This window comes from Rhipicephalus sanguineus, chromosome 11, assembly GCF_013339695.2.
Source record: "Rhipicephalus sanguineus isolate Rsan-2018 chromosome 11, BIME_Rsan_1.4, whole genome shotgun sequence".
Classification (NCBI taxonomy): domain Eukaryota; kingdom Metazoa; phylum Arthropoda; class Arachnida; order Ixodida; family Ixodidae; genus Rhipicephalus; species Rhipicephalus sanguineus.
The window spans coordinates 87,967,591-87,991,680 of NC_051186.1; the positions used below are offsets into that span (position 1 = coordinate 87,967,591).

Genomic DNA, 24,090 nt, shown 5'->3' on the forward strand with positions numbered 1-24,090 from the left:
CACCACCAATAGATTATTGAGAGTGCAGATGCCACTCTTCACAGCAAACCCTGGAACCACACCCAGATCGATGCCAGTGTGCTTAATATTTGTTTAGAACGGGATACCTTGAGAGAGATATGGCAAGCTTTACGTCTCAGAAAAGTTGGTAATGAAGTTCAAAACAAAACTAAACTATCGTCGCTTTTGTGCACTACATAGCTAGAACCATCTAAATAAAATGCCTAGAGATGCTTACGGGAGCGTACCGGTAAACATACAAGTAAAATTCTCTATGTTAAGATGGCTCGAAATTTTTGTTTTATAGCACGTTAAAACCTGTGTTTAAAGTGACTCGAACAACGCTGTTTAAGCTCTCAAGCACAGAACATAACTTTCTTTTGCCAGACATCCTGGCGGTGTCGGAAATATCGAGCGATATGTCCTAAAACGATAGATGCCAGGCATCGTTGCCTCATTGAGCGCGGTACGATCTCATCGCTCCTAAAAATCGCAGACTGCGCTTCAAGGAAGCAGGAACGTATCAGCAATAAGGCAGCTTTAAATTTGGCAGTACTAGGAAAGTCAGACAATTGCGTATTGAAGTTAGTTGGATGACTATCACCGTTAGGACGAATGACGTTAAATTCATGTAGCCGCACACCAATACTAGTGTCGACAACGTTGTATGGCGCCTTTTAATACTGACGCGTTCTTTGGTGGGGATACTCGTATCTCTTTTATTACGGCGTGGCGATGACTATCTATCAAGCCTTCTTGTTCTTAACAACCCTTGGTACATTTTCGTGATTTCCACCTGCTCAGGCAAGCCTTCATTTTAGTTTTATATTGCTATCTACGCCTGTAGCGATTACGCTTCAATAAACAGGTAACCTGATTGTTTCGTCATTGCTCTGTACTTCTTTTTCACCGCTGCCAAACTAATATTCATATACTTATTATCGAAGTGCATTTAAGAGAACGCCCTCTACATGCCGCTTCATTACAACGCGCCTTGAAGGTAGTGAAATTTCATGCGGCAGGGAGGTGCTTAATCCTGGTATAAAATTTTAGTGCCAGAATACGTCCTTGCGCATCCAGGACAGGCACCACTTAGCAGGGCCCTTTGTATTGTCGTAAGCTTTTTCCTTTCGTTCCTTTTTGGCAGCATTTGTATAGTGTCGTTATCTTGTTTCCCTCCGTGCCTTTGATCCTTTACGTTTCTCCCACATTTACTTAAATGCTCGACAATAGTTTTCTACAAACACATTTAGTGCCGCGTGCTTGGCGGCCAAGATTCTTCGCACATTCTATCATACTCTTTCGTATGCTTTCGAGGTTCAGTTTTTCACGCGAAGCTTTCATGGGGAGTTGCGAGAACTGTTTAGCGCCTGTCATTTCGAGGTATAAAGGTGCGTTTCGAGTATAAAGGCGCCACGAGAGGCTTGTAACCTAGTTCCCCCTTGGCGAGATCTGCAGGAATAGCCTTTCCGTGACAATTGTATGCGGACCAAGTTTCGTGAACACTGCCACCATGTTCCTTCACCATGGGACAAACAGAGCGGGAGTCCCAAATTCTAACTAAGGTCACACGAATAGTTACGTTTGTTGTACAGCAGCGGCGAAAAGGTAGCAGAGCAAAATGCGCATTTTATTGCCAGGAGCCCATCCAAAATGTAACGCGCTTGCTTGGTGGTTCGTGCTACAAACTGCACGGAACGCTTATGTACCGCGTTCTGTCTGTTACGGGCACAAACGTTGTTTTCCTGGTAGCATGTATGGTCGAAGGCGATGAGCACGGGGCCCATTACGCTATGGCGTTCTACTCTTGAAGGCGAAGCTCAAGTGTAATCTGTTTTTTCATCGCAATAGTAAGACCATTCGTAAACTGAAAAGAAAGCAGCCAGCGACTGATTGCGGAGCGTACTTGCGAAGGAGCCGAGGCTGTTCACCCTTTGTACGCCACCATGACGACCGTAGATCTAGGAACACCCCTCACTTAGAGCAGACTAGTATTAACCGCTCATATGAGCGAGTTGATTCATTCGTAGTCGGGTAACTAAAAGGCTAACACCCTTGTGAATAAATATTTCCTTCTCAAGTGCATCAGGGCAAGGTTAAGCATTATTTTGTGGCTCCATGACGTGTTGGTAGCCATGCTTAAACTACTCTTTTGCTGTAGCCACCACATGGAGCGACCCGGTGGGCCAACAGGGACGACGCTAGATCTTTTTACCGGGAAAGGGCGAGGGTTAGCCGCAACAAGTGAGTTTCTTCAGAGGGCAGGCTCGCTGGGAAATGCATTTGCTCTTCGGCATGGGGGAGAGGGTTGCCAATAGGGGATAACGTGCACACTCTTTTTATCGGCTAATTTATCTGCGCTATCCGCCTGCCTTTCCTTTTTGAGGTTTTGAAGAAGCTTCTCGCATACGCTGGAAACTAAAAATGAAGGAAAAGCCGCTTGGGTCATCCTGGTTACCCGATTTTGAAAGCTTAATCCTGCTCTGTGTGCGCATCATTTACTTAGTGCTTCCTTTAGGCACGTCATCGCGACACCCCTCTTCACTAACTTAGAATGGGCGCTGTTTCACTAGGCCGCTCGCACGTAAATATTAGAGCCTGCGATGTGCTTCTAAAGGTATCTGCTATTGCTTCTACTGTACGCTCTAACATTGGACCTGCCAATTCATTAACAACCACGAGGTAGTCATCCACATACCTGAGAACGGTAACCTTGTGTGACTGGACAAGGGAGCTGTGTACACGTTTGTCAAAGATAGTGAGATACATGTCAGACAGAATCAGAGCGAGCGAGGAGCGAATACAGACAACCTTGCGCTGTACACAAAGCTGACCTTCGAAATTAACCACAGTGGAATGAAGGTAAAAATCTAATAATTCTAGAAACTTAACACTACTCCCTCCAGTGGCACAGGTGAACTTCAACTCCACGAAGTCCTCAAACTTATCTCTAATAGCACTGAGCATACCTTAAGGGATATAGAGCAGTACAAGTCTTCCACATCTAGCGAAAAGACATACACACCCCTCCACGTCCCCTCCTGTAAAGTGAGCACAACTTGCGCCGAGCTCCGCAAAATGGAAGGGTCATCTAGGGGGAGCATGCGTTAGTGTCGCTGAAGGAAGCTTCCAACAGAAAGGAACACTGTTTAAGTGTTCCTTTCTAGTTCTCGTGTGTTTCGCGCAGCGTTAAATTTTCCAATGTGCAGGCGGAAATCCTAGGGGGCAACTTCCCCCGCACCTCCCGCTGGCGTCGCCCGTGAACCCAGCGTGACGTCCTGCCCAATTCAAGTAATGCAGACTGCTCGTCATCAAGAAAAGAAAAAATCTGCACCTACAGAGCAGCCTGCGGCGGCAGAGCCGGCTCGATCCATTTCTGGCATGTACTACAGGCTGGAAATACGTGCGGCTGGTGTTCTTCTTCAGGACATCGAACGCCTCTATTCGTTGTCGGGCTCGAGACAACAGACAAACCTGCGGCCACGTCCACCGAGCTGTGGGCGCCTTCTCCTTGCGGCTTCGCCTGATCGTTACGACGTTGTCTGCACTGTGACTAGCCTTCGCGCACTAGCGACTGTTCCACCTAATTGACACATCGAGGCTCACAAACTACCGGAATTTTCAGAGTACTTCTGCGACGACATATATTTCTTTTAGTTGTCTACGAACCCCCGTGCATGCACCCGTATAGCTGTGGGTAATGTGTGTTTTTCTCTTCCATATATTTGTAGCGTACCTTATCCTCCATCGTCCTCGTGTCACACGCCTTGCGACGTGAAGATCCTAAGCATGACATATCTAGGATCCGTGGCGCTGCTCTTATGCTGCCTAAGAAGAGTATCACATTGAATGAGTGCCTGAAGGTTCATGATGGGGGCGGATAGGCTTACGGCAGTTGGAAAGGAACTACACTCTTTTACAACCGACGAATGCGTATGAGCTCAATCAACAGTCCTAACTGTCCAAACCAGAGAAAATTTGCATAGACGTTCCATCCAATCAAATTTGGTCCTTTTCGTGGCGTCAAGCACTTTTCGCGTGTTTCAGGTAGTAGGTGCTCTCATACAGCAACATGATCGTGTCGCTGGTTCCATGTCGAAATCTTGTACATCCTCGCAAATTTCATCAGAGATTTGGACTTCGCTGCTTAGCTGAAGGTGATATTTCAAGTAGGAACAATCAACTTTTAGTTTTCGATATGCGCGTTAGTCATATTAGCACAGAAAATTACTGACGATTCGAAAGAAAGCAAGTATGCACGGCTCTGCTAGGTAGGTGAATAAAACACTCGCCGCCGTTATGTGGGCGGAGCTTGTATTGATTGTTTGGTGGTGACTGGCTATATGTTAGGCTGGCGCAGCGCTAAAAGAAATGGCAGACGAAGAACGCGTACGCGAAAGGTATGGCTGACCGCAATACAGCGAAACAATCCGAGGCGGAGGCAAAAGCTAGATTAAGGGTAGGGAGTAAAGCGCTCGAGCTCACGTTGCGTGAGTTGGATGCGAAAGCGGGTAGCATGACTATTGGGCAGCTTACCGAGAGTATGGCGGCAGGCTCCACGTCGAGCTACCAAATAAGCTCATCCCACCATTTAAGGAAGGGCGCGATGAGGTGGATGCATTATTGCGGTGACCTTAGCGCATCGCTAACAGCCAAGACCGGCCACAAGACAGGCGGGCCGCATCGCCAAGCCTTTCTTTCACATGAAGTGCCCTTAAGTGTTAGAGGTAGAATGTCACCTGAGCCTTGCAAGGACTGAAAGTTGAGGAAAACATTTTTTAAACGATAAAGATTAACATATATATGTATTCGAATAAACTCCTCATCAGCGGAACCCGGTAATTTCGAAACTGTCAGGCGGTTCGCATGACGTCTATTGGGGTATTTTGAGTACTGCCACGGGGGGGGGGGGGGGGGGGGAATTAGCAAGACAGACTGGGGACATATGATGCTGTGCGAGACAAAATTGCCTTAGAGCATTTTCGAGCGAGATGCCATGAGAAACCGCAATGTTCCTAAAAGAAAGGAATTGTCAAGGGTGTGAGAAACTAGCAGAAGCTAGGAACTATTACTTGGAGGCTGTAAGGGTTACATAACCTTGACAAATAAAGGAACCAGTGCAGGAGAGGAGAGGGAAGTGGAGAGGGTTTGCGCATGCGCAGTAAGGGTGGTCACGCCGCACACCACCACCACCACCGCCGGATTGAACTCCGCTATAAGATGCTTCACATCTAATAATTTAGACAATTCTGTTAAGAATAAATAATCAGCGTTAATATTCAGTCCATGTTCGATTCTGGCTCAGGCACGTTCGGAAAATGTAGATTTGGGCGAGGTTTTCGGTTTTCGGCGAGGTTTGCTAGTGATTTTGTTGGTATTCCTTTGTATCCGTCTTTTTGACTCGCTGTGCATATTGGTATGTCCATTTGACCTGACGCCCGGAGTTTCAGTAGGGAGATTGTTTGGAGACAATGTTTCAGCTGTGCCACGCAAAGATACAGCCAAGTGCGTAAGTGTAACAGTCTCCGTTTCGATACTTGTATAACCCTGAGCACGCGCAACTCATCCGTCGCAGTTTACGCACGCGACGCTATTCGTTAGCCGTACAAACATACTGAAGAATGTCGGCGACTGAACCAGTAATTATTCTGAAGAATCACCTGTTAGTTCTGTTTTCGTTCTAGTCGTGCTGTGTTACAACTTTCATGTTTCATGCTTCGTGTTCAACCTTTGGCTACTATTAGTATCATTTCTTTCGGTTCATGTTTGTTTAGAGTTCACAATCTTGCAAGCAATGTGGTTGTAATTACGGTTTAGGTGCGGGATCCATTCGACACTCCTGGTTATGACATCGTGTGTACTGAGCTCCCGATGTGAACTATAGGGCACAGAACTCTCAGTAGTCCACACCGAACCATGTTATGGAAGTTTTGTACCGTGGTACTCCTCATGCGCGTATTACAAATTGCGAAGTCTCTAATTAAGCTCTTAAAGACATAGAGTGACAGACCCTCTACCGTTTGTCCATGGCTCCGAGCAATATATTCGTTTGTAAACCCTTCAGTTATGGATTAGTCAACTTCTTCGAACGAGTGCCTCACACATCCACCGAAATGTTTTCTGGGCGATGAAAAAGGTAACTTTGATCGATGGAAGGGCCAAATTCAGTGCAGCACACTGTCGGCCGTCCTTGTCACGCCACAACCTTTTTTTCACGCTGCTCGCCTCAACCATTATTTGTTGCTTACCAGTGGCCTCATTTCCGTTGGCAAGAGTAAGAGTGCGTCTGAAATAGATATTGTCACAAAAATCAACCAGTGCTTATTTAGAATTGTCACTCATAAGCAAACAAGTCGTCTCGTACTTACTTAGTAATTACGATGATAACTTCATTGTCGCGTGCCTGTGCTCGAATACTTGCAGTATGTGGCGAATGCCAGTTTTTATAGATTTCATTTATGGTGCATTTCTTCCATTCTCCCCCAAAGAGGGCGTTGCTTTGTGTGTGTGTTAGCTTTGGGAAAAAGTTGAAAATAATTCATTGCAAACAGTCTTGACTACGTGGAAAAATAATTGAGATAAGCCAAAGAAAGAACTAGTCGTATTTTCGGTATTAAGATTCATGATAATCTGCATTATAATTTTATTAGCGACACAAGAACCTAACAAAAAATGCCCGCTGTATGCATTTATAAAACCCGGTCCGATTATTGCTTGCACATAATTGTAGATTTCGTACGATTGGAGGCAATGGCTGCTACGTCACGTATGTGATATTAACAGTCGGAAATTGGTGTCACAAACTCGCAACACCCATACGCATTGCAGGAGAAACTGACAGCGCGTGTTACATAGTCCTTGCTGTCAATCATTCCTTTAATTTTACTCTCATAAGGTGTATGCCTGCTTATGTAACACAATGACAAACATGAGTAATCAGTGGCCAATGTCACACGTCGCAACAAGCACTATTATTGCATTGCATTAGCTGAAAGCCAAAGTTCTTGTCATTTTGTTACAATCACTCATTCCATATACTAAACACAATATCACATCTAAAAGTATATTTATACGTGCAATGCGCATAAATTAGTGTTTGCTTTTTTTAACGGCATCACTGAAAAATACCTACGTTGTCACGAAGCGATATTATTTAATCAAGAAACATGCTAAACATGAAAAATTGGTCATAGCGAACTGCTATAAAATCGATAATGAATTTTTAGTGCCCTAGGCTTGAATTCTTAATATAATATCGAAACGAATTAACATACTTTGGTTGGATACGAAGTACCTAATAGTACCTTATTTTGCTGGTCTAAGCAGGGACATTCGTAGCGTGATTTGCACGTGTGCTCCTGGCGACGTGTCATGCAAGATCACTGAGGAACCACCACCAGTGCTTCCTGGTGAGACACTGAGAGACCCTTGTGAGACACTGACGTGTCTCAACCGTTTCGGCCCGCAGTCGCCTTGCCCAGCACAATCCTGGCAGTGTCAAGGCGGGCTTCCCCACCTCCAGAACACGCTTTGCACCGCACACACTCATCTCCAGGCCCTCTCTTGTTATAAACGCTCTTTAGCTCAGAATCCCTGCATGTATTGCTTTTCGCTTTGAGAACGCCGTGACGCTGATCCGTGGGAGCCTGATACGACGGCTTGCGTTGCCTGCACCGGCGGTGAAACTTTAGAAGCTGATGCACTGAACGAAGTTTCGGCGACTGTAGTCAACTTCCAAGATGTCTGCGTTCGGCAAAGGTCCACGGCTCCTGAGTCCAGGAGGCTTCTCCGCTGAACGCACCGGGTCGAGATTGAATAGACGGGTAGGGCAGTTGAGGTCTTAAATCGACAACTGATTTTTCTCGACCTGCTTTTTTACGGCTCGACAGAAAGCTCACCCTTCGCAGTGTTTGTAGCTGCAGTGGTAAATCACAAAAGCGCGTAGTTATTTTACAAGCAGTATTTTTTGATCTGAAAGGTTCTAAACACGGACGTACCTTTCCTCCAGCAACGCTGAGAATTGATAGCGACGCCGCCAGCCCTTCTCGCAATTTGTGAAAGCTATTGTTTTTGCTTTCGCAGGAGTTTCGGTAACTATGCCTAATCACCTTTATTTAGAGCTTTACAAGTATTTTTGAAAATAAAAGCTGTTATAATCAGATGACGTGGCCAGATACACGTCTTCCTTGTATTTGTACCGCGTTGTGGGCGCGTGTATCCAAGGTTGCCTGCGCCTGTGTCGTGGTTGGCTTGTCCCAGCATCGTTACTCTTTCGATGCACGAGCCCAGTCATCAAAAACATCCCTTAAGCATATGCGCGGTCGCACCGAGTAGCAGCGCGCGTCATTTCTGAGACGAAGTGTAGGTAGCAAAACTATGTCGCTCCCAAGTCTTAACGACCAGGAAACTGCGTGCACGGTTGCATGAGCACGCTGTAAAGTTGCTCAAGACGCGCCGACGAGGATGGAATCATTACGTCACGCGGCGGCAGCCCCACTTTAATGCATACTACTAACGCAGGCCCATATGTACATTTTTATGACTTAATACCATTTAATATAGAGAAACGAATATTTCAATAATAAGCAGAAAATTTGTCGACCGCGCACAGAAATCAACGCTCACGTGGCCGGGTACATCGGATCGTGTATGTTTTTGCCGCCAGACGTGCCACAGGTCATTTTTCGCGAATTTCAATCAAGAAAAATATACACAAATCCAATTCTCACGAAAAAAAAATCACACCATCTCCCGCTAAAGGGGACCATGAGGTGATGCGAAGCAGCGTTTCGGCATGTCGAGTCGACGTTTCAGAGGGGGAGGGGAAGTGTAGAAGTGGAGGGGAGAGGAGAAAGGGGTGGAAAAGGGTGGAGAGGGTTTGCGCATGCGCAGTAAGGGTTGTCTCGCCGCACACCACCGGTTTGAACTCTGCCATAAGATGCTTCGCATCTAAAAACAGGATTAATTTGAGTCAATGCGACGGACAATCTTTCCATCAATGGAGTCACTTCATTGTATGTACTGGGCAGTTGTCGGTCCCTTTGAAGTCTTTAAGTGTTGCGTTGTTCTCGTGCTCTGTCCAGGCGCCGACGCCCGCCTGGCTGCTCTCCTCGACTTAGCTCTGAGATGTGCACCTAGCAAGTAGTTAGTGAGTGCTGTAGCCAGCTCGCAGACATGCGACCGGAGTAAGCCCATTCAACTACGTCGTGTGTGCGGCATAGAGGAAACATGGCAGGTGCTACACGGCTTGCAAAACCGCAGCGCCAGATGCCGCATAAGGCAATCACAGGTGGCGGCCGTAAGGACGCTCCTTTCATGTCTGACGTGTGGTCGGGAGCGCCGCCACCACCACCACCACCATCATCATCATCTTGCTACCACCACAGAAGCATTCTTCGTAATTTTCAACCGATTTGTCCTACTCTCTGTTGTCTTTACCTGCCACTCATATGTCTTTGTGGTCTGTTTTGAAACTTCCACATCATTACATTGCTTTCCTGGCTGTAAGAAAAATGTTGGGATGTTTTTCTGACTATTATAAAATCGCAACGATTACGCGCCACGGAATTTACTAGTGAGAAGACCGTAGACGAATTCTCGTAATCACCTTCGTTATACCGTGTTATCGCGTAGCGAACCTTCATATCATATTTATTCTCCAGTTCTCTCTCTCTCTCTAGACCTGGGTTAATAACTAATACTCGGCTCAATGATATTCACCTGCCACTCATTTGTTTCATAACTACCGCGTAATTCTTATGATAAATGCGCAATACGGATCGGGTCATTACCTATAGTTTCTAAAAAGGAAACGGCCAAGAAAGACCAAGGGTAAGCGAATACAAGTACCTCGGTGTATGGGTAAATGAGGGTGATAGGTCATGGATGTACAGGAAAAAGCCTCGGCAGCGAAGCGAAAGAGGAATGCTGCAATAATGAAGCACAGAACGTAGTGGGGATACAATAGATACGACGTGCTTCGAGGTCTGTGGAAAGGTGTAATGGTTCCGGGGCTTACATTCGGGAACTCAGTGTTGTGCATGATGTCAGAGGTACAGTCAGAAATGAATGTGAGTCAAAGGACTGTGGGCCGCCTCGCATTGGGCGCTCACAGGAAGACGACAAATGAGGCTGTAAAGGGCGTTATGGGGTGGGCAAATTTTGGGGAAAATGAGGTTCGGAGAGAGGCTAAGGAATATGAAGGAGATTAGATGGGCAGATAAGGTGTTTCGATATTTGTATAGGAAGAGCGTTGACACACAGTGGGGTCATTCCACGCCAAACGTCCCAGACATTGCGCTCGACCCCCTCCAATTGTATTGTAAAAAATTGTGGACGTTCATATCAGTGCACTATTTGCCCTCGGAAAGTAATTTTTGGAAAAAAATTTTTCTTGTCTTTTACAGTGATTTGAATTTTGCCGTAGTAGGGGAAACATAGGTTGCGAAAAAATACTCTAAAGAATACAATATTTTACGGAACGCCTTGAATATGTGCTGTGTACTGAAAAGGAATGGCACTATCTTATTATCGCCCATTGACGACCACTACTTTGTCTCACGATGTGCTTTGTGGTGAAGCAATGCTGCAATTCTGCGCCCATTTTGATTATTTTTAAAAATTCTACGAACATTACAGACAAAATAGGACTATATCACTATGGCTGCATAGTTGGCACTAAGCGTGTCAAAAATATATTGAAGTCAATGACCAAGTAGTTTCGAAGTGGAAGGGGCGCAAACATTGAAAAATGTGTGAAATGCCCCACGTTCAGGCACATGTAGAGTGGTGATGCATTCCAAATAAAAATGCACGCTTGGTCTCGTTGGGAAGAGTAAACAAAGGACATTGATTTGTGAAAGTTTAATCGGAGTGTTTTTTTTTTGTTTTAGGCGAGAAACAAAAATTTATGTTGAGCGTTCGTGGCGTGCCTGGGCGCGGGCCCGTAAGTCCGCTTCACTGCGCCGCCACTGTTTCTTGGGCTTCTATGATTTGTTCATCGACAGGTAAGATCATTGCTCATTTTCGTAACCGACAGAAAAAGAAATGAACTTTATTTTTGACCAGGCCCTTCGTACTTCAGCCCTAAGGTGGGTGGCCTCCTCAGTCCAGGTAGACATGGCTCGCTGCCGCCGCCCGAGCCCTGTTCACCAATCGTAGCTGCTTGTCAGGGTGGTCTTGCGTCACCAGCAGAGCCTCTCACTGGTCTTCTCTTTCTCTGTATCCGCTCCAGCCTACATTTCACAGTCTATCTACGAAAGAATCAACTGCCTTAACTCTGGGGAACATTTCGACCTTCGGTAATAACTTTTTTTATTGTTTTGTCGGTTATGATTACCCCAAGCGAAATCGTAACCAACGAAACAATAAAAGAAAGTGATTACCGATGGTCGAAATGTTCCCCAGAGTTAAGGCAGTTGATTCCTTTGTAACTAGACTGTGAAGTGTTGGATGATGTTCCGTGTAATATTCTTACCATTAGAGGCATTGCAGTAATTCAAAAATACGACCAAGCTTATGAGTATTGCGATGAAGCAATCTGAAACAAAGCACTCGTGCAGCGCGCACTGCTGTGCACCCACGCATCCGCCAAATCTCAAGTGGGGTAACTCGAGCGTCCCCTTAGCGGCGAAGTCTGGAACGAGAGCCGGCGCAGGCAGCTTCGCAGAACGCCGCTAGCTGGGCAGGTCAGGAGTACAGCAGGTCGTGGTTTGGGCATGAGCCTACATGAAGCCTTAGGTTTTAGAGACAACGTTGGAAAGCTGAAGAAGCCCGCGATAGAAATAAGCGGGAGACGTACGGCTAGAGTATTGGTGGCAGAAAGCTAGAGAGAGGGGACAAAGATAAGTAGTGGGAAAAGTGAGGACATTGAATTGAATTTTATTGCTCACATTTTTTTACAGAAAGTTTGCGTACACTGCGTGGACCCATAGCCTTAGGCTAGTTTGGGTCCAAAAGAAACATTTTATAATGGCACTTCGAGGAAGTGTAAGTAAGCAAGTTATGTAATATTCAATAAAGAATCAGCAAAGAAACAATACATTACATAAAATAACCGCACAAAGAGTAAAAAAAAAGAAAACCGTTACAACAAAGGAAAGAAAAAAAAGAAAAACACCTACTTACATACTAAAATTAAGACAGTCATCAGACTAAATATGACAGGACTTCAAAAAATCAGTTCATTCTTCTAAATAGTGGTTTTCTGGTGCCTTAGTGAAATTAGCACACATTTTTACTTCAAAAGCAATAATATTAGAGCTTTTAAAACCAACGAACTGTAAAAGCCGTTCACCATATACGTTGTTAGTTCGTGGAATATTCCATTTACCAAATGTTAGTTGTCTGGTAGAACGAAAAGGGGCGGAAAACATCGACACATGTAAAGGGCGGTTGTAATTCATAACTGTGTGTAAAAAAAAAACATATTTCGCTAGTTTCAATTTCGATAGCTTGTCGAAGGGCAAAATAAGTAATCGGGAAAACAAATGTTTGCTGAGGTCGTTATACTTAGAATTAGTAATGATTCTTACAGCCCGTTTTGGAGTCGTCTAACCGGGCCCAGGTAAGTTGTGTACGTGCCGCTCCAAGACTCAATGCAATATGAGATGTGACAATGAATGAAAGCACAATAAATTATGCTTAGAGTGGTGGTATTAAAATGTTGAGCCTGAGTAAGTGCATGACACCCTGAGGCTAATTTGGAACACACATTCTAAATCTGCATCTGCCAATGTAAGTTGTTATCTATAGTGACGCCAAGATATTTGATTGTGGTTACTTGCTCGATCACGAAATCGTTACTTTTTATGTGTACATCTTAAGCATTGACGAATTTCAACCTAGAGCGAAATGTGATGCATTTAGTCTTATCGGTATTTATAGAGAGTTTATTATTCGATAAGCAATGAGCAACCTTTTCCAATGCGATGTTGGACTTCGATTCAAGATCACTTACGAGGGTGGTCTGAAAAGTTCTCGGCCTGATGTAGAAAAAAGCGTTTTGGACCTTCAAAATTATTTTTATTTTTCAACATAGTCTCCTCTCAACTCTACACACTTGGTCCATCGATATTCCAGAGCCAGGAATTCGTCTTTAAAATGACTTTGTGGAAGTCCTGAAAAGTACTCATCTAGAGCAGCAATCGCTTCTTCATTTGATGAAAAATGTGGCCCACAAAGAAAGATTTCTAGTTTTGGGACAGGTGGCAGTCCGACGGGGCCAAGTCAGGAGAATAGGGTGGGTGCTCCAACAATTCGTACTTCAAATCGCGATATATAGCCATTGCAAGATGTCCTTTGTGCACCGGTGCATTGTCCTGATGAAAGATGATTTTCTTCTTCTGCAAGCCTGGTCTTTCCTCACGAATTTTCTGATTCAATTGAGTCAAAAGGTCAGAATGATACTCCTCAGTTATGGTTTTCGCCTTTTCAAGATAATCCACAAGCAGAATGCCTTTAGCGTCCCAAAAAACAGAGGCCATCACCTTTCCCGCGGAGGGAACTGACTTGGCTTTCTTTGGTGCAGATGACCCGGCTTCAGTCCACTGTTTTGATTGTTGTTTCGATTCCGGTGTGTAATGGTGAATCTAAGTTTCATCCATTGTTATACATCTGCGCAAAACGTCCGCTGGATATTTGTTATACAGCTCCAAAGCACGCTGTGACATCGTCATGAGGTTGCGTTTTTGCTCAGGAGTAAGGACGCGCGGCACCCATCTTGCACAGAGCTTGTTCATGTGTAGTTCATTATGCAAAATGTGACATACACGTTCCACTGAGATGCCAACAGCCTCGGCAATTTCACGCAACTTCACTCTCCTGTCTTCCAAAACCATATCGTGCCCACGGTCAATCAATTCAGGAGTTGTTGCACTTTTTGGGCGCCCTTCGCGCGGGTCATCTTCAACGCTCTCTCTCCCCCGCTTAAGCTCAGCAGCCCATTTCTTGACTGTGGAGTATGAAGGTGAATCTTGCTTGTAAACTTTAACAAACCTTTGGTGAATTTCATTCGGAAATAAACCTTCTTTTACAAAGAACTTTATCACCGCACGGTACTCAAGCTTCTCCATGCCTTCCGGTGCTTCACACTACACTCACTGTGATCGACTGTCAAAGCGAAAGTGCTAATCGGCACTAAATGGCCTTTCATCTGAGACTTGCAGAGACTTGTATGAACGTGCACATGAAAGCTACAAGTTCTCGCTCGCGTGATTCTTATTGAGGCCGAGAACTTTTCAGACCACCCTCGTAGATTTTTTACCTGTTACTATGACACAAGTATCGTCAGCATACATCAATATGTTAGAAGGCTGTAATATCTGCGGAACGTCATTAATATACAATGGTCCCAGCACCGAGCCCTGGGGAACACCAGCACGCAAGCGGCTCATAGAAGACATGAAATCATTAATTAATACAGGCTGTTGACAACCTATCAGGCAATCTGAAACAAGTTGGAATATGGTCCCACGGAAACCATAATGTGGTAATTTACTTAGCAGTATTCTGTGGTCTACGGTGTCAAACGCTTTTTTGAGGTCTAGAAAGGTAACTGTTACTGGAGGAGTTTGCAAACACATGACAGCCTCGGACTTGCAGCATATCAAACCACTCAGAAACCCCTATGCACAAAAGCAGTAAAGGAGAAACACCGCACTTTGCGTATTCGAAGTCTCGCAGATTGCGCACCTGACCAACCCCGTCCCCCTCCTCGCATGTGGTTCCTCCGCTACTAGTCTACATAGGTATGCATCACACCGTTTTGCGTTCTTTCACGACAGAAATCATTCTGCTCTCCCAAGAACCCTTGTCATCGGCAAGCTTTGTTTTCTCGGCGATGGAGTTCACTGTACACCGACCTCAGGCCTTGACCAAACAAGCGTACGAAAAATGCGCAGCCAGCATTGAAGCCTTCCTAAAATGTTAATGTAATCGCGGACATTTAAAACATGAGGCACAGAATAAAATAACGGCAGCTCAGCTATATAAAGCCTCCAACGCGGCTAAGACACGACCATCCGACCAACATGCTAAGTCGGCATGTGTAGAAGATCACTGGCTCTAATGCCACAGGGCTCGTGCTTTTTTACCCTGTCTTTCCTGTTTTGCGTTTTTTCTCTCTTTATCATACCTCATATGTGCCTCACTTCCACTTTAGCTCACTCATCTCCCTGTAGAGCATTCCCCATGTTGTACTTCGCCCTATAAACTGGATTCGTAGAGACAATAGTCATAAGAACCTACCCGATTTGATGAAGTGCGAACGCACGTCGGGGTGCAGCGAATGAAGAATACGCCGATGAGCGGGATTCGCGCTGGACGTTCAGCCATGTCGCCAGCTCAAGCTGTCAAGGGGGGACCCGCGTTCACGATCGAGCTGAGCAGCGCCACTACACAAGGCTCATTCGCGTTCCCGAGTGTACACTTTTTGCTTGGACCTGCCTATTCCTAGGTCAAGTGTTCACCCGGAGTCGGCTTGTACAGGTGCGATCGAGCCGTGCGTTGAGCCTGCTCTGTGTTATGCAGCCGCCCAGAGCCAATGCACAAGCTTCCGGGTAAAGGCAGGCCCGGAAAGTAGGAGCCGGACATGCTGAATAAGCCTTCTACATTACAAAAGGTTTCCCCAAGCTGAACGTGAGATAACACCAAGAAATCGTCCTCGCATTGGAAGAACCTGGCACTGCCCAAGGGCTGGAGGATCTTCTAGAGATGCCCCTTATAGTATCTCCGAAGAAGGTCGCTCAATACAGGTGTGATTCGCGTAGGATCTGATATTGTGCTTCACCGCTGTCTAATAAAGGCAAAGTAACAGCAAAAACTCAATTCTGCAAGCACCGACAACTAGTGCACTCTGTAAACACACGTCGCCGTGCTCTCCTATGCCTTCTTCACAATTCTCACCAGGTGTTCTTGTGGCCAGGACGCGGGAAAAAGGTGCCCCCTGATGGGATTTGTCTCAGAGGTCGGGTCATGGCAAAGATTCCCTTTCTACTTATGTGTCGGCAGCTGCTCAAAGCTTTCTGGTTAGCAGGTCTTCTGAGATCTCGGACTTCAGACATTTCTTAGACCTCGTGTATGCAAGCGTTCACAGTAACATCGGTGGAGTATTTTGCTCCCAACAAAACAGAAAAATGACATTCAAAGAAAGGATCTGTCAAAAAGGCGCAACCCTTTCACTCTTAGTGTTTGTCTGCAAGAAGTATTGAAACTAGATAGGGAAGAATTAGGAATGAAGATTAACGGTGACTATCTTTACAACGTACGGTTTGCAGAGGACATCACGGTGTTCAAGAATTCAGGCGGAGGGCAACAAAGAAACAGAAGTGAAGCTAAGGAAAGCCCAGCGTGTAAGTGAAGGAAAATTTATATGCATAGCAGCACAAGATATCAAGACTGAAGAATGTATCGGAAAACAAACAGGTGTAGCTGATATCCTGGTAGATATCAAGAAGAGGAAATGGGCCTTTGCAATTCACTTCATGATAACAAAAGATAACAGGTGGTCAGTAAGAACGCCAAATGGATATTGAAAACGGGAAGCGCGGTCACTGATGGGACGCATTGGGTGCAGGGACAAAATCTGGAGGCGAAAATAGAGTGAGCTCGAGTAGGAGAGTGTTCGTTGGAGGCATAGGTCGGCAAAAATTGTGGAGCTCACTTAGACTCGCTCATGAAATATATTTTGCCCTTAGAGCTCAGTCGGACTCAGACTCACCAAATTTTCGTCATCCGGACTCGCTCGGACTAAGACTCAAGAAAATTTCCGTCGGTGGGACTCACTGGGATTCCAACTCACAAAAACATTACTCACCTGGTCTCACTCAGACTCACGGCTCAATGTGAGTCTGGGTGAGTCTGAGTGAGTCGATTCAGGGGTGATTTTGCTGAACAATGGTTAGAGGTCATTAGAACAGACCTTGGACCTGCAGGGCACAAAGACAGACGGCTACTGTTGAGATGGCATTCTAACACTTAGGGTGACGGCCGCTTCTATTCAGACTTCTTTTTTTACATATCGGCGGATATATATGCTGCTGTAGCGCGCTGCCAGCTTGAATGTAGGCCACGCTGATGGATTCTGTGTGCGAACTGTGGGATAGCCTCCAGAATCATGTGCCTTTGCCCCTCTGTCCTCAGGAATGCGTCGGCGCCTCACCAGCTCGCATGGCTGGCCAATGCCACCACGCATCGCGGGCTACTTGGCCCACATGCTGCAGAACGTAAGACAAGGAATCTCCAACGAACGGGGTCTATCCCGGTAGCTATCCCGGACGAGACATTGCATTCGCCAGCATGGGTACGGCTTTGCTTCGCGGTCTTGGCTTATAGTCGCTCTTTATCAGCGCGTCGGTAGTCCACCCCAGAATCCCATTAGTAGTCTCCCCACACACCACACACGCTCACTTTGCCGACCTGTGTTCCACCGCCGAGGTGAGCCTTACGGTAATCGGCTACTGACCCGAAATCCGTGGATTCAATCACGGAAGCGACGCTCACATTGCAACGGAGCAAGGTGTGTGACCAGGCTAGTTGGTATTCCATAGTGACGTGAACAGCGCGTATTATGTGCCCTTATGCGTCCTTGTGTGTTATACGCGCTGTTCACGTCACTACTGCAATGGAGCCTAAATGATAAGGGCCCGTGCACTGTGCGATATCACTGCAGTTTAAGGAACGCCAGGCTGTCAAAGCATCCGCAGCTTAAGTTACGGACCCTCTCACAGGCTCTATCGCATTGGGATGTGTGAGCTCATAAACACAAACCGAAAACCAAACGCCACTTTTTCTAGTAGTAGCCGGGTTCTTTCTGCCGGCCATATCTGCACCCCTTACGACCCGCCACAGCGAGCAGCGTTGGTTTTCCGTGAACTTCAACAATCAATACGCTAGCGGGACACATACGTCCCACGTTTATTTTATCAGGAAAAAGAATTCTGACGCATCATTCTTCACATTCAGCGGAACATTAAGTTGCTGGTATGTTATCGATGCCTTTCTAAGCTCGAAAAAAAAATGTTTTACCGCGCTTTCGAAAGGCGATGGCAGTACCACAACTACTTTGGCCCTTCGTACAATTTTTTAAGAAAGCTTATAGGTTTTCCCTTCATTCTGATAAAAAGAGCAGGGCGTAAACTCTGAGAAAATGTTGAGTCTTTGGGGAGTATTTCTGCCATACAACAATAAACGTCGTCTGGCTTGCTCGCGTTTCCTTTCTTGAAAACCCGGCTCTCGTCACTTTCCTATCAAGAATCCTATGTCACGCTGATAACGCGCGCGCCGTTCGTGACTCGCGCCGTTCGTGACTCGCGTGACTCACCGTGACTCGCGGTGATATCGCGGGGAATGTACGCAAGGTGGATGACGATTATTGATGTGTGGCAGAAACACTCCCCAAATACTCTATATTTTTTTCTTTACAGTGTAGCTTGCACTAGTGGCGCAAGGCTAAACGAACAGCGAAACCGATCGGTTTCTAGCTGGTTCTGAGCATACGAATCCACATGAAGGTATACGAAGTGATGCCAAGTCCTGCTAAGTTAACCTGCAAGGTAGGAGCCTTGCAGCGCCCCTTTGTAGCTCTAAACCGTAGAAGGCAATTTTCTATCTGTTTGTATCACTATATGATTTCGTCATGAACGTTTACTTAAATAGGAGCGCAGCCAAATAAGAAAGCAAGAACAAGATAGAAGGAGTGGCCAAAAACTTACAGTTTGATATCCATGCCTGATTAAGACTAGACGTCCGTGACGAAGCAGTGAAAATCGTCTTTCTACCTGAAAGTACAAGAATAGAGTTTGTGAATTGAAGGCATCTATGGGGAAATCACTTCTTTTGAATTACGGAAGGTGAAAAAACGCTTACAAAAGGCAGTTATTAATGTTGATCAGGCAGAGAATATGTTTCAGTTTTTTCGCATGACGTTCGCTCTCTTCTCGTAACCTTCATGAATGTTAGAAGGGTAATGATATTTTTCATGGAGCTCCAAACACTCGCCATATGTATGCGTCACTTGTGATGCACATACTGTGCTCTATAATCTACCTTTCACAAAATATTAACTTTTCTGCATGTTTGTATTCCTCCACTTGTGTTTGTTCAATTAGATGGAAAGCAGTGTATAGTTTCTGAAAGGAGGAACAACTGGAGATGTGTAGGCATGAAAAATCATGCGCGTCTTATAACCCAGGGCGAAATACAAAGAGCGCCCGCGTGCTTAGAATTAAATGTACGTTAACGTACCCCAGCTGGTAGAAATTAATCAGGAGTCCTATACTACAGCATGCCTCATAATCGTATCGTGGTTTTTGTACGTAAGCCCAGAGATTACTGCCGGTATTACAAAAAGACGTTGACAACGCTAGAAAAAAGAGCGAGGATACCGTGCCACCCGACCGCAACGTTCGTGCGAAGACCGCAACGCTCACGAAGCGTAAGAAATGCGAGTGCGTAACACTGCGCGTCCTCTGGAACAAAGAGTATACCGCTCGCGACAACACGGCACCACACGATGAAAAAGCAGGTGGTTACTGGCAAACGCATACGGACCACTTCGACAAATCTCAGAAAAGAGTCTTAGTGGAGTTGATTCCCCTCGAATATATTTCGTTTTATATACAAATTTAACTATAGCCGATCGTCTCACGTGACAGGTGGACAGAAATGTTTTGCAGTTGAATGAGCATAAAACTGCTCACACGTTTATTGAGTTTCACGCATTTCAATGAAGTATTCCTCCGTAGAACCCCATACCCTCATGTTACTGCACTGGGAGAAAGAATTTGACAAAAGGGATATGTTTGTAAGTAACCTTGCTTTGCTCACGTTTCAATGCAATAGTCAATTCTGTGCACAACAAATATCCAAAAAACTATTTCTTTACGCCTTCACCACGCCTTACGAGAAGGCAGAACTTACGGCGTGGAACAGTTCCCGGTAGTATTCTTCTTTGGTTTTGCATGTCGGCCAGTGTTGAAAATCATAATGTGTGTCTTCATACAACTTTACGCCGAAATGCCATTCCATATGTTGGCTTAGCACTGAGCCTATATTGAAGAGAAATAGATGCAATAAGTGACAGAGGAATGGTACTTATTGCGCATAGAAAGAATATGCGAATAAGTACACGTTGCCAAACCTTTGACGAAGTGTTGTTTGAGAACTAGAGCCGCGCTGTCAACGATAAGCACATCTACGCCTGCTCTGAAGTGTCATCTTCAGCCTAGTGTTAGCCCTCCTGTAAGAGCGGTTAACCTCCTCCCCCCCCCCCCCAAACACTCTCCTTGACGATATCTTGTGATGTATAAGAAAATGCATAGGCCATTCTACACGCACTTTAGCAAACGGATGGGAGTCCAATTTTCTGACTCAAGGTGCAGCACCCAGCAAGTGTATTGCGCAAAGACAGCTTTCTTGTAACAAATGTTCACCGAGCGCCTTTGAGGAAGACAATCACAAGCGCTTTTTCAAAATCATCGATGCTTTCACTTTTACGTTGGGCTTTCAAATTAACTACCATCAGTCAAGACGTCGAGCGGCGTGTATGTGTGTGTGCGTGTATATATATATATATATATATATGTGTGTGTGTGTGTGTGTGTGTGTGTGTCTGTGTGTGTGTCTGTGTGTGTGTGCAATCACAGTTGACTATGTACTTCAGCGAATGCAGTATACTCGTGAATAGGAAAGCCGGAATGCTCGAGAAGTGCGAGACGTCCCTATATAGAGCCATAGCACCGGTAAATAATATTGGGGGACCCTTAAGCTTCGCCTTTAAGAGTGCAATGCGATAGCGATATCCGCGCGCACACACACACGCACACCCGCACGCAGATACACACGCGTAGACCCACAGGCACACCCGCATGCACGCACGCACGCACGCACGCACAAACACACACACACACACACACACACACACACACACACACACACACACACACACACACACACACACACACACACACACACACACACACACACACACACACACACACACACACTAGCGCCTTCCCAACCGCTAGCCTGCCTTCGCTTCTCGGTGGGGACCTAAACTGTGCCGCAAGGAAAGCCAAAGTGTAAGCGCCCTCCAGCTCACATCTTTCTTTGCGTCTAGCTGAAGTTTTCGCTCGTGGCCAGCGCTCCTTTTTCGCTCACAACCAAGGACGGCGCCGCCGACACCGGAATTTATGCGAAACGAGCTCTTTAATGAAGTTGCGTGAATACTTATCGTCTGTGCATCTTGTATCGTATCACGATATATTTGCAAAGTATATTTGCCCAGGCCTCGTAGATAGCCGCCATTCTTTAAGGAATTTGCAAGGTTGGAGATCGACTGAAATCATTTTGGAGAGGCTGAAGACCTAATTATCGATGTTGCATGGCAGAGTGTCACGACTGGCATTTATATATGTGCTACACGTGATGATTTTTTATTCGTACGCTGAAAAAAATGTAAAAAATCGAAGGGTCTATGATGCACTCGCCTAAGACGACTTGGGCTTCTTTTTCTTCTCAGTCGATGTGCTGATCCTTCCCCGAGCCCCCCCCCCCCCTCCTATAGGTTTCTGCACCTAACGTTGCCTTGTAATGCCTCCAGAATCGGATGCATTGCAAGCGTTCTGCACCTGACCTCGTTTTACACTGCCTCCGTGATCGGCCCACGTTTGAACAAGCGACGGTGTCATGTGATGACGTCATCGTGTGACGCATGTTATGTAATAGTCACGTCATGATTACATCACGATGGCGTTAATTTCGATGATCTGTCACGTCATATAGTAACGTCATAACGCGACGATTTTTTTTCATCATTCGTCTTGACGCCGACGTCGCGGAACGCATCGCCGAAGGCCCATTTTCGCGTTCGATGAGGCATGAAAGGCTTTCGCCTTAATGAGCTATAAAACGTTTCTTAATCAAATTTTTTGCCCACCATGTCCGGTCGGTCGGTATTATATGCACAAACGCTGTAGTTGCGCTAAGCCATACCGCAATTCAACGCAAGGGATATGAGCTTTAACTGCGCGTGCAACTGAAGAGGGCTGAAATGTTTGTATTTAGCAGCGGCAAATTTTCTGCTGCCAACCACTTGTCCGTCCACACGGAATTCAAGAACTCGGAGGACGCTTGTACTTCGCCTTCAAGAGCAGAACGCGATAGCGTAGTTTGGCTCCATTCGCATCCCCTTGTCAATCGCTGGCGTGGCTTCGCCATCGTGTCCTAAGATGCCCACTGCAAGTACAGATGCGAAATGCCCACTACGTCACAATTTTTTCTTCAGCGAATGCGCGAAGTACGCAGTACATTTCCGTAAGGCAGCAAGCGAAATTGCGCAGCTGCGCGCTTCGTTGACGCTGTTGCTGACAATGAAGACATGCCTGAGCACTTTGTAATTGGTGGGCCTTTAAACCAACCGCTCGTTACGCTATCTACATGCTTTGACGTTTGGTTGGTGCGGTTCTACGCTTCTGCGATGCAATATTAAATGCGCTAGGGTGGCTCCTCGCCCCACGTCACATTCTGATAAGGTCTTTTTCCCGAAATTTTCAAGCACCGGCGTGGTTCTGCGGCAGAACACTTGCTTGCCAAGCAGAAGTAATGGGTTCGATTCCCGCTTGGACTGAAGTTTTTATGATTTATTTATTTTCATCTATCTCGAATTTTTGCTCACGGAGAACGCTCATTGACAGCGCTGACAGATCAAGGAAAACATTTGCTGATCTGATACTCACCTATATATGAAGCAAATGTCAGTGCCAGGAAAGAGGCAAGGAAATTCGAGAATGCTACCGCGTTCATTGGAATTGTCTGTGCAGGAACAAATGCAGGTGCAGGGCACCACACGCGGCTATCTGCTGTTTTTTTTTTATTATGCTTTACTAGGCACACGTTTTCCGTCATCAGCAGTAACAATGGCATATGTATTACGCACACTTGTTTCGCACAATGTTTTTTTAGACATTCTTACTGAAGGAATTGCGAGTTCTCGCTTGCCTCGATTTGTCAGCAAATTTCTTCTCCGGTATAATATCGCTTCTTTCCATTGCACTATTCGTATTTCATACAATCTGCGTTGAAACATCTGCGTTGAAACATGTGACAAAAAATTACTTATCAAAGACCCTTACAGTCTTCTTATGTGATACCGAAAACACGATATGTAGCATTGTGTTTAAACCTACATAACGATTTGACGTGCACGTTATACTTTGTGTACGACGGGAATATGCTTTCCTCAGGACGCTTGTTTTTACAAAGAGAACACTAGCTGTTCTCGTTGCTCCATGCAAAAGAACGGGAGAACTGCTGCAATAGATTCTGCTTCTAGAAAGACGCAATCGCAGTTTCCTACCAGGGCCAGCGTGCTACCATAAATCGGTTGATTTGCAGTGCTTTTTTTTTGACGAACCCTTTTTTGACGAACCCTACAGTGCTAAACATAAACATACCAAAATTCATCAAGAATATGTTGAACGTGTACGCCGGTGCTTATGGGTTCTGATAAATGTCATGACCATGCAATCCTTAAATCAGGTGAATATTGATTTTGTGGTGATATACATAAGGTCTCGGTGAGCAATGGTCGTCTCAACAATTCCTACTCACTCGTCTGAGAAAGGCACAAACCGCCACCCTGTCGTGACTGGGGCGGTTTGTACGTCTTGTGTTTTCAGCGCAAATATCGCGTTGAAGTTACAGAGTGCACGAAGGTCACTTCGCTCGCTGAAGCGGCCACATTTGAGAAAGGAGTGAGCTGCCAGCTAGAACAGCCAAAGCAGAGGCAGTTGGTTGTGCATAGCCGACACTGGCAGCGTGCTGCTCAAAGACAAATAAGTTACAACTGTGACAGTTCCTAGTTCGCGCTCGTCCTGAGTATACCTGTGCCTTCGTTTCGTGCGTCCTTCTTTGTGTTTGAGCGGCGTGTTGCTAGTGTCGAGTTGCGACTATTGTTCGTGCTCGTCCTGTGTGTGTTCTTTTCGTGTGTAGTTTGTGCTTGAGCAGCACTCTGCACGCTTCAAATTGCTTGCCGTTCTTCACGTGACGTTCGAACTCGTTGCTATCGCATTCATTGCTAAGCCGTTGCAGCGA

The 24,090-nt window shown here is 45.8% G+C and overlaps 2 protein-coding genes across 2 annotated transcripts in view; both read right to left on the minus strand.

Moving 5' to 3' along the window:
* The window catches only part of LOC119373204 (actinia tenebrosa protease inhibitors), a gene marked incomplete at its 5' end in the record, with an annotated part of 487,018 nt that overhangs the window by 148,785 nt on the left and 314,143 nt on the right, over window positions 1–24,090 (minus strand). The window lies entirely within an intron of this gene.
* LOC119373205 (uncharacterized) lies at window positions 49–22,833 on the minus strand. Its single transcript, XM_037643215.1, has 6 exons — window positions 22,734–22,833; window positions 19,918–20,045; window positions 18,711–18,776; window positions 6,369–6,514; window positions 6,249–6,286; window positions 49–107 (listed from the first exon to the last, which is right to left on the minus strand). The coding sequence occupies exons 1-6, from the start codon at window positions 22,798–22,800 to the stop codon at window positions 94–96; spliced, it is 459 nt and encodes a 152-aa protein (XP_037499143.1). The 5' UTR covers window positions 22,801–22,833; the 3' UTR covers window positions 49–93.

Coding starts and splice junctions, on each gene's coding strand:
- LOC119373205 (XM_037643215.1), bottom strand. CDS start 22,800: ATGAACGCGGTAGCATTCTCGAATTTCCTTGCCTCTTTCCTGGCACTG. Junction 20,046..22,733: donor GACATTTGCTTCATATATAG/GTGAGTATCAGA, acceptor TCTTCAATATAG/GCTCAGTGCTAAGCCAACAT. Junction 18,777..19,917: donor ACCGGGAACTGTTCCACGCC/GTAAGTTCTGCC, acceptor TTGTACTTTCAG/GTAGAAAGACGATTTTCACT.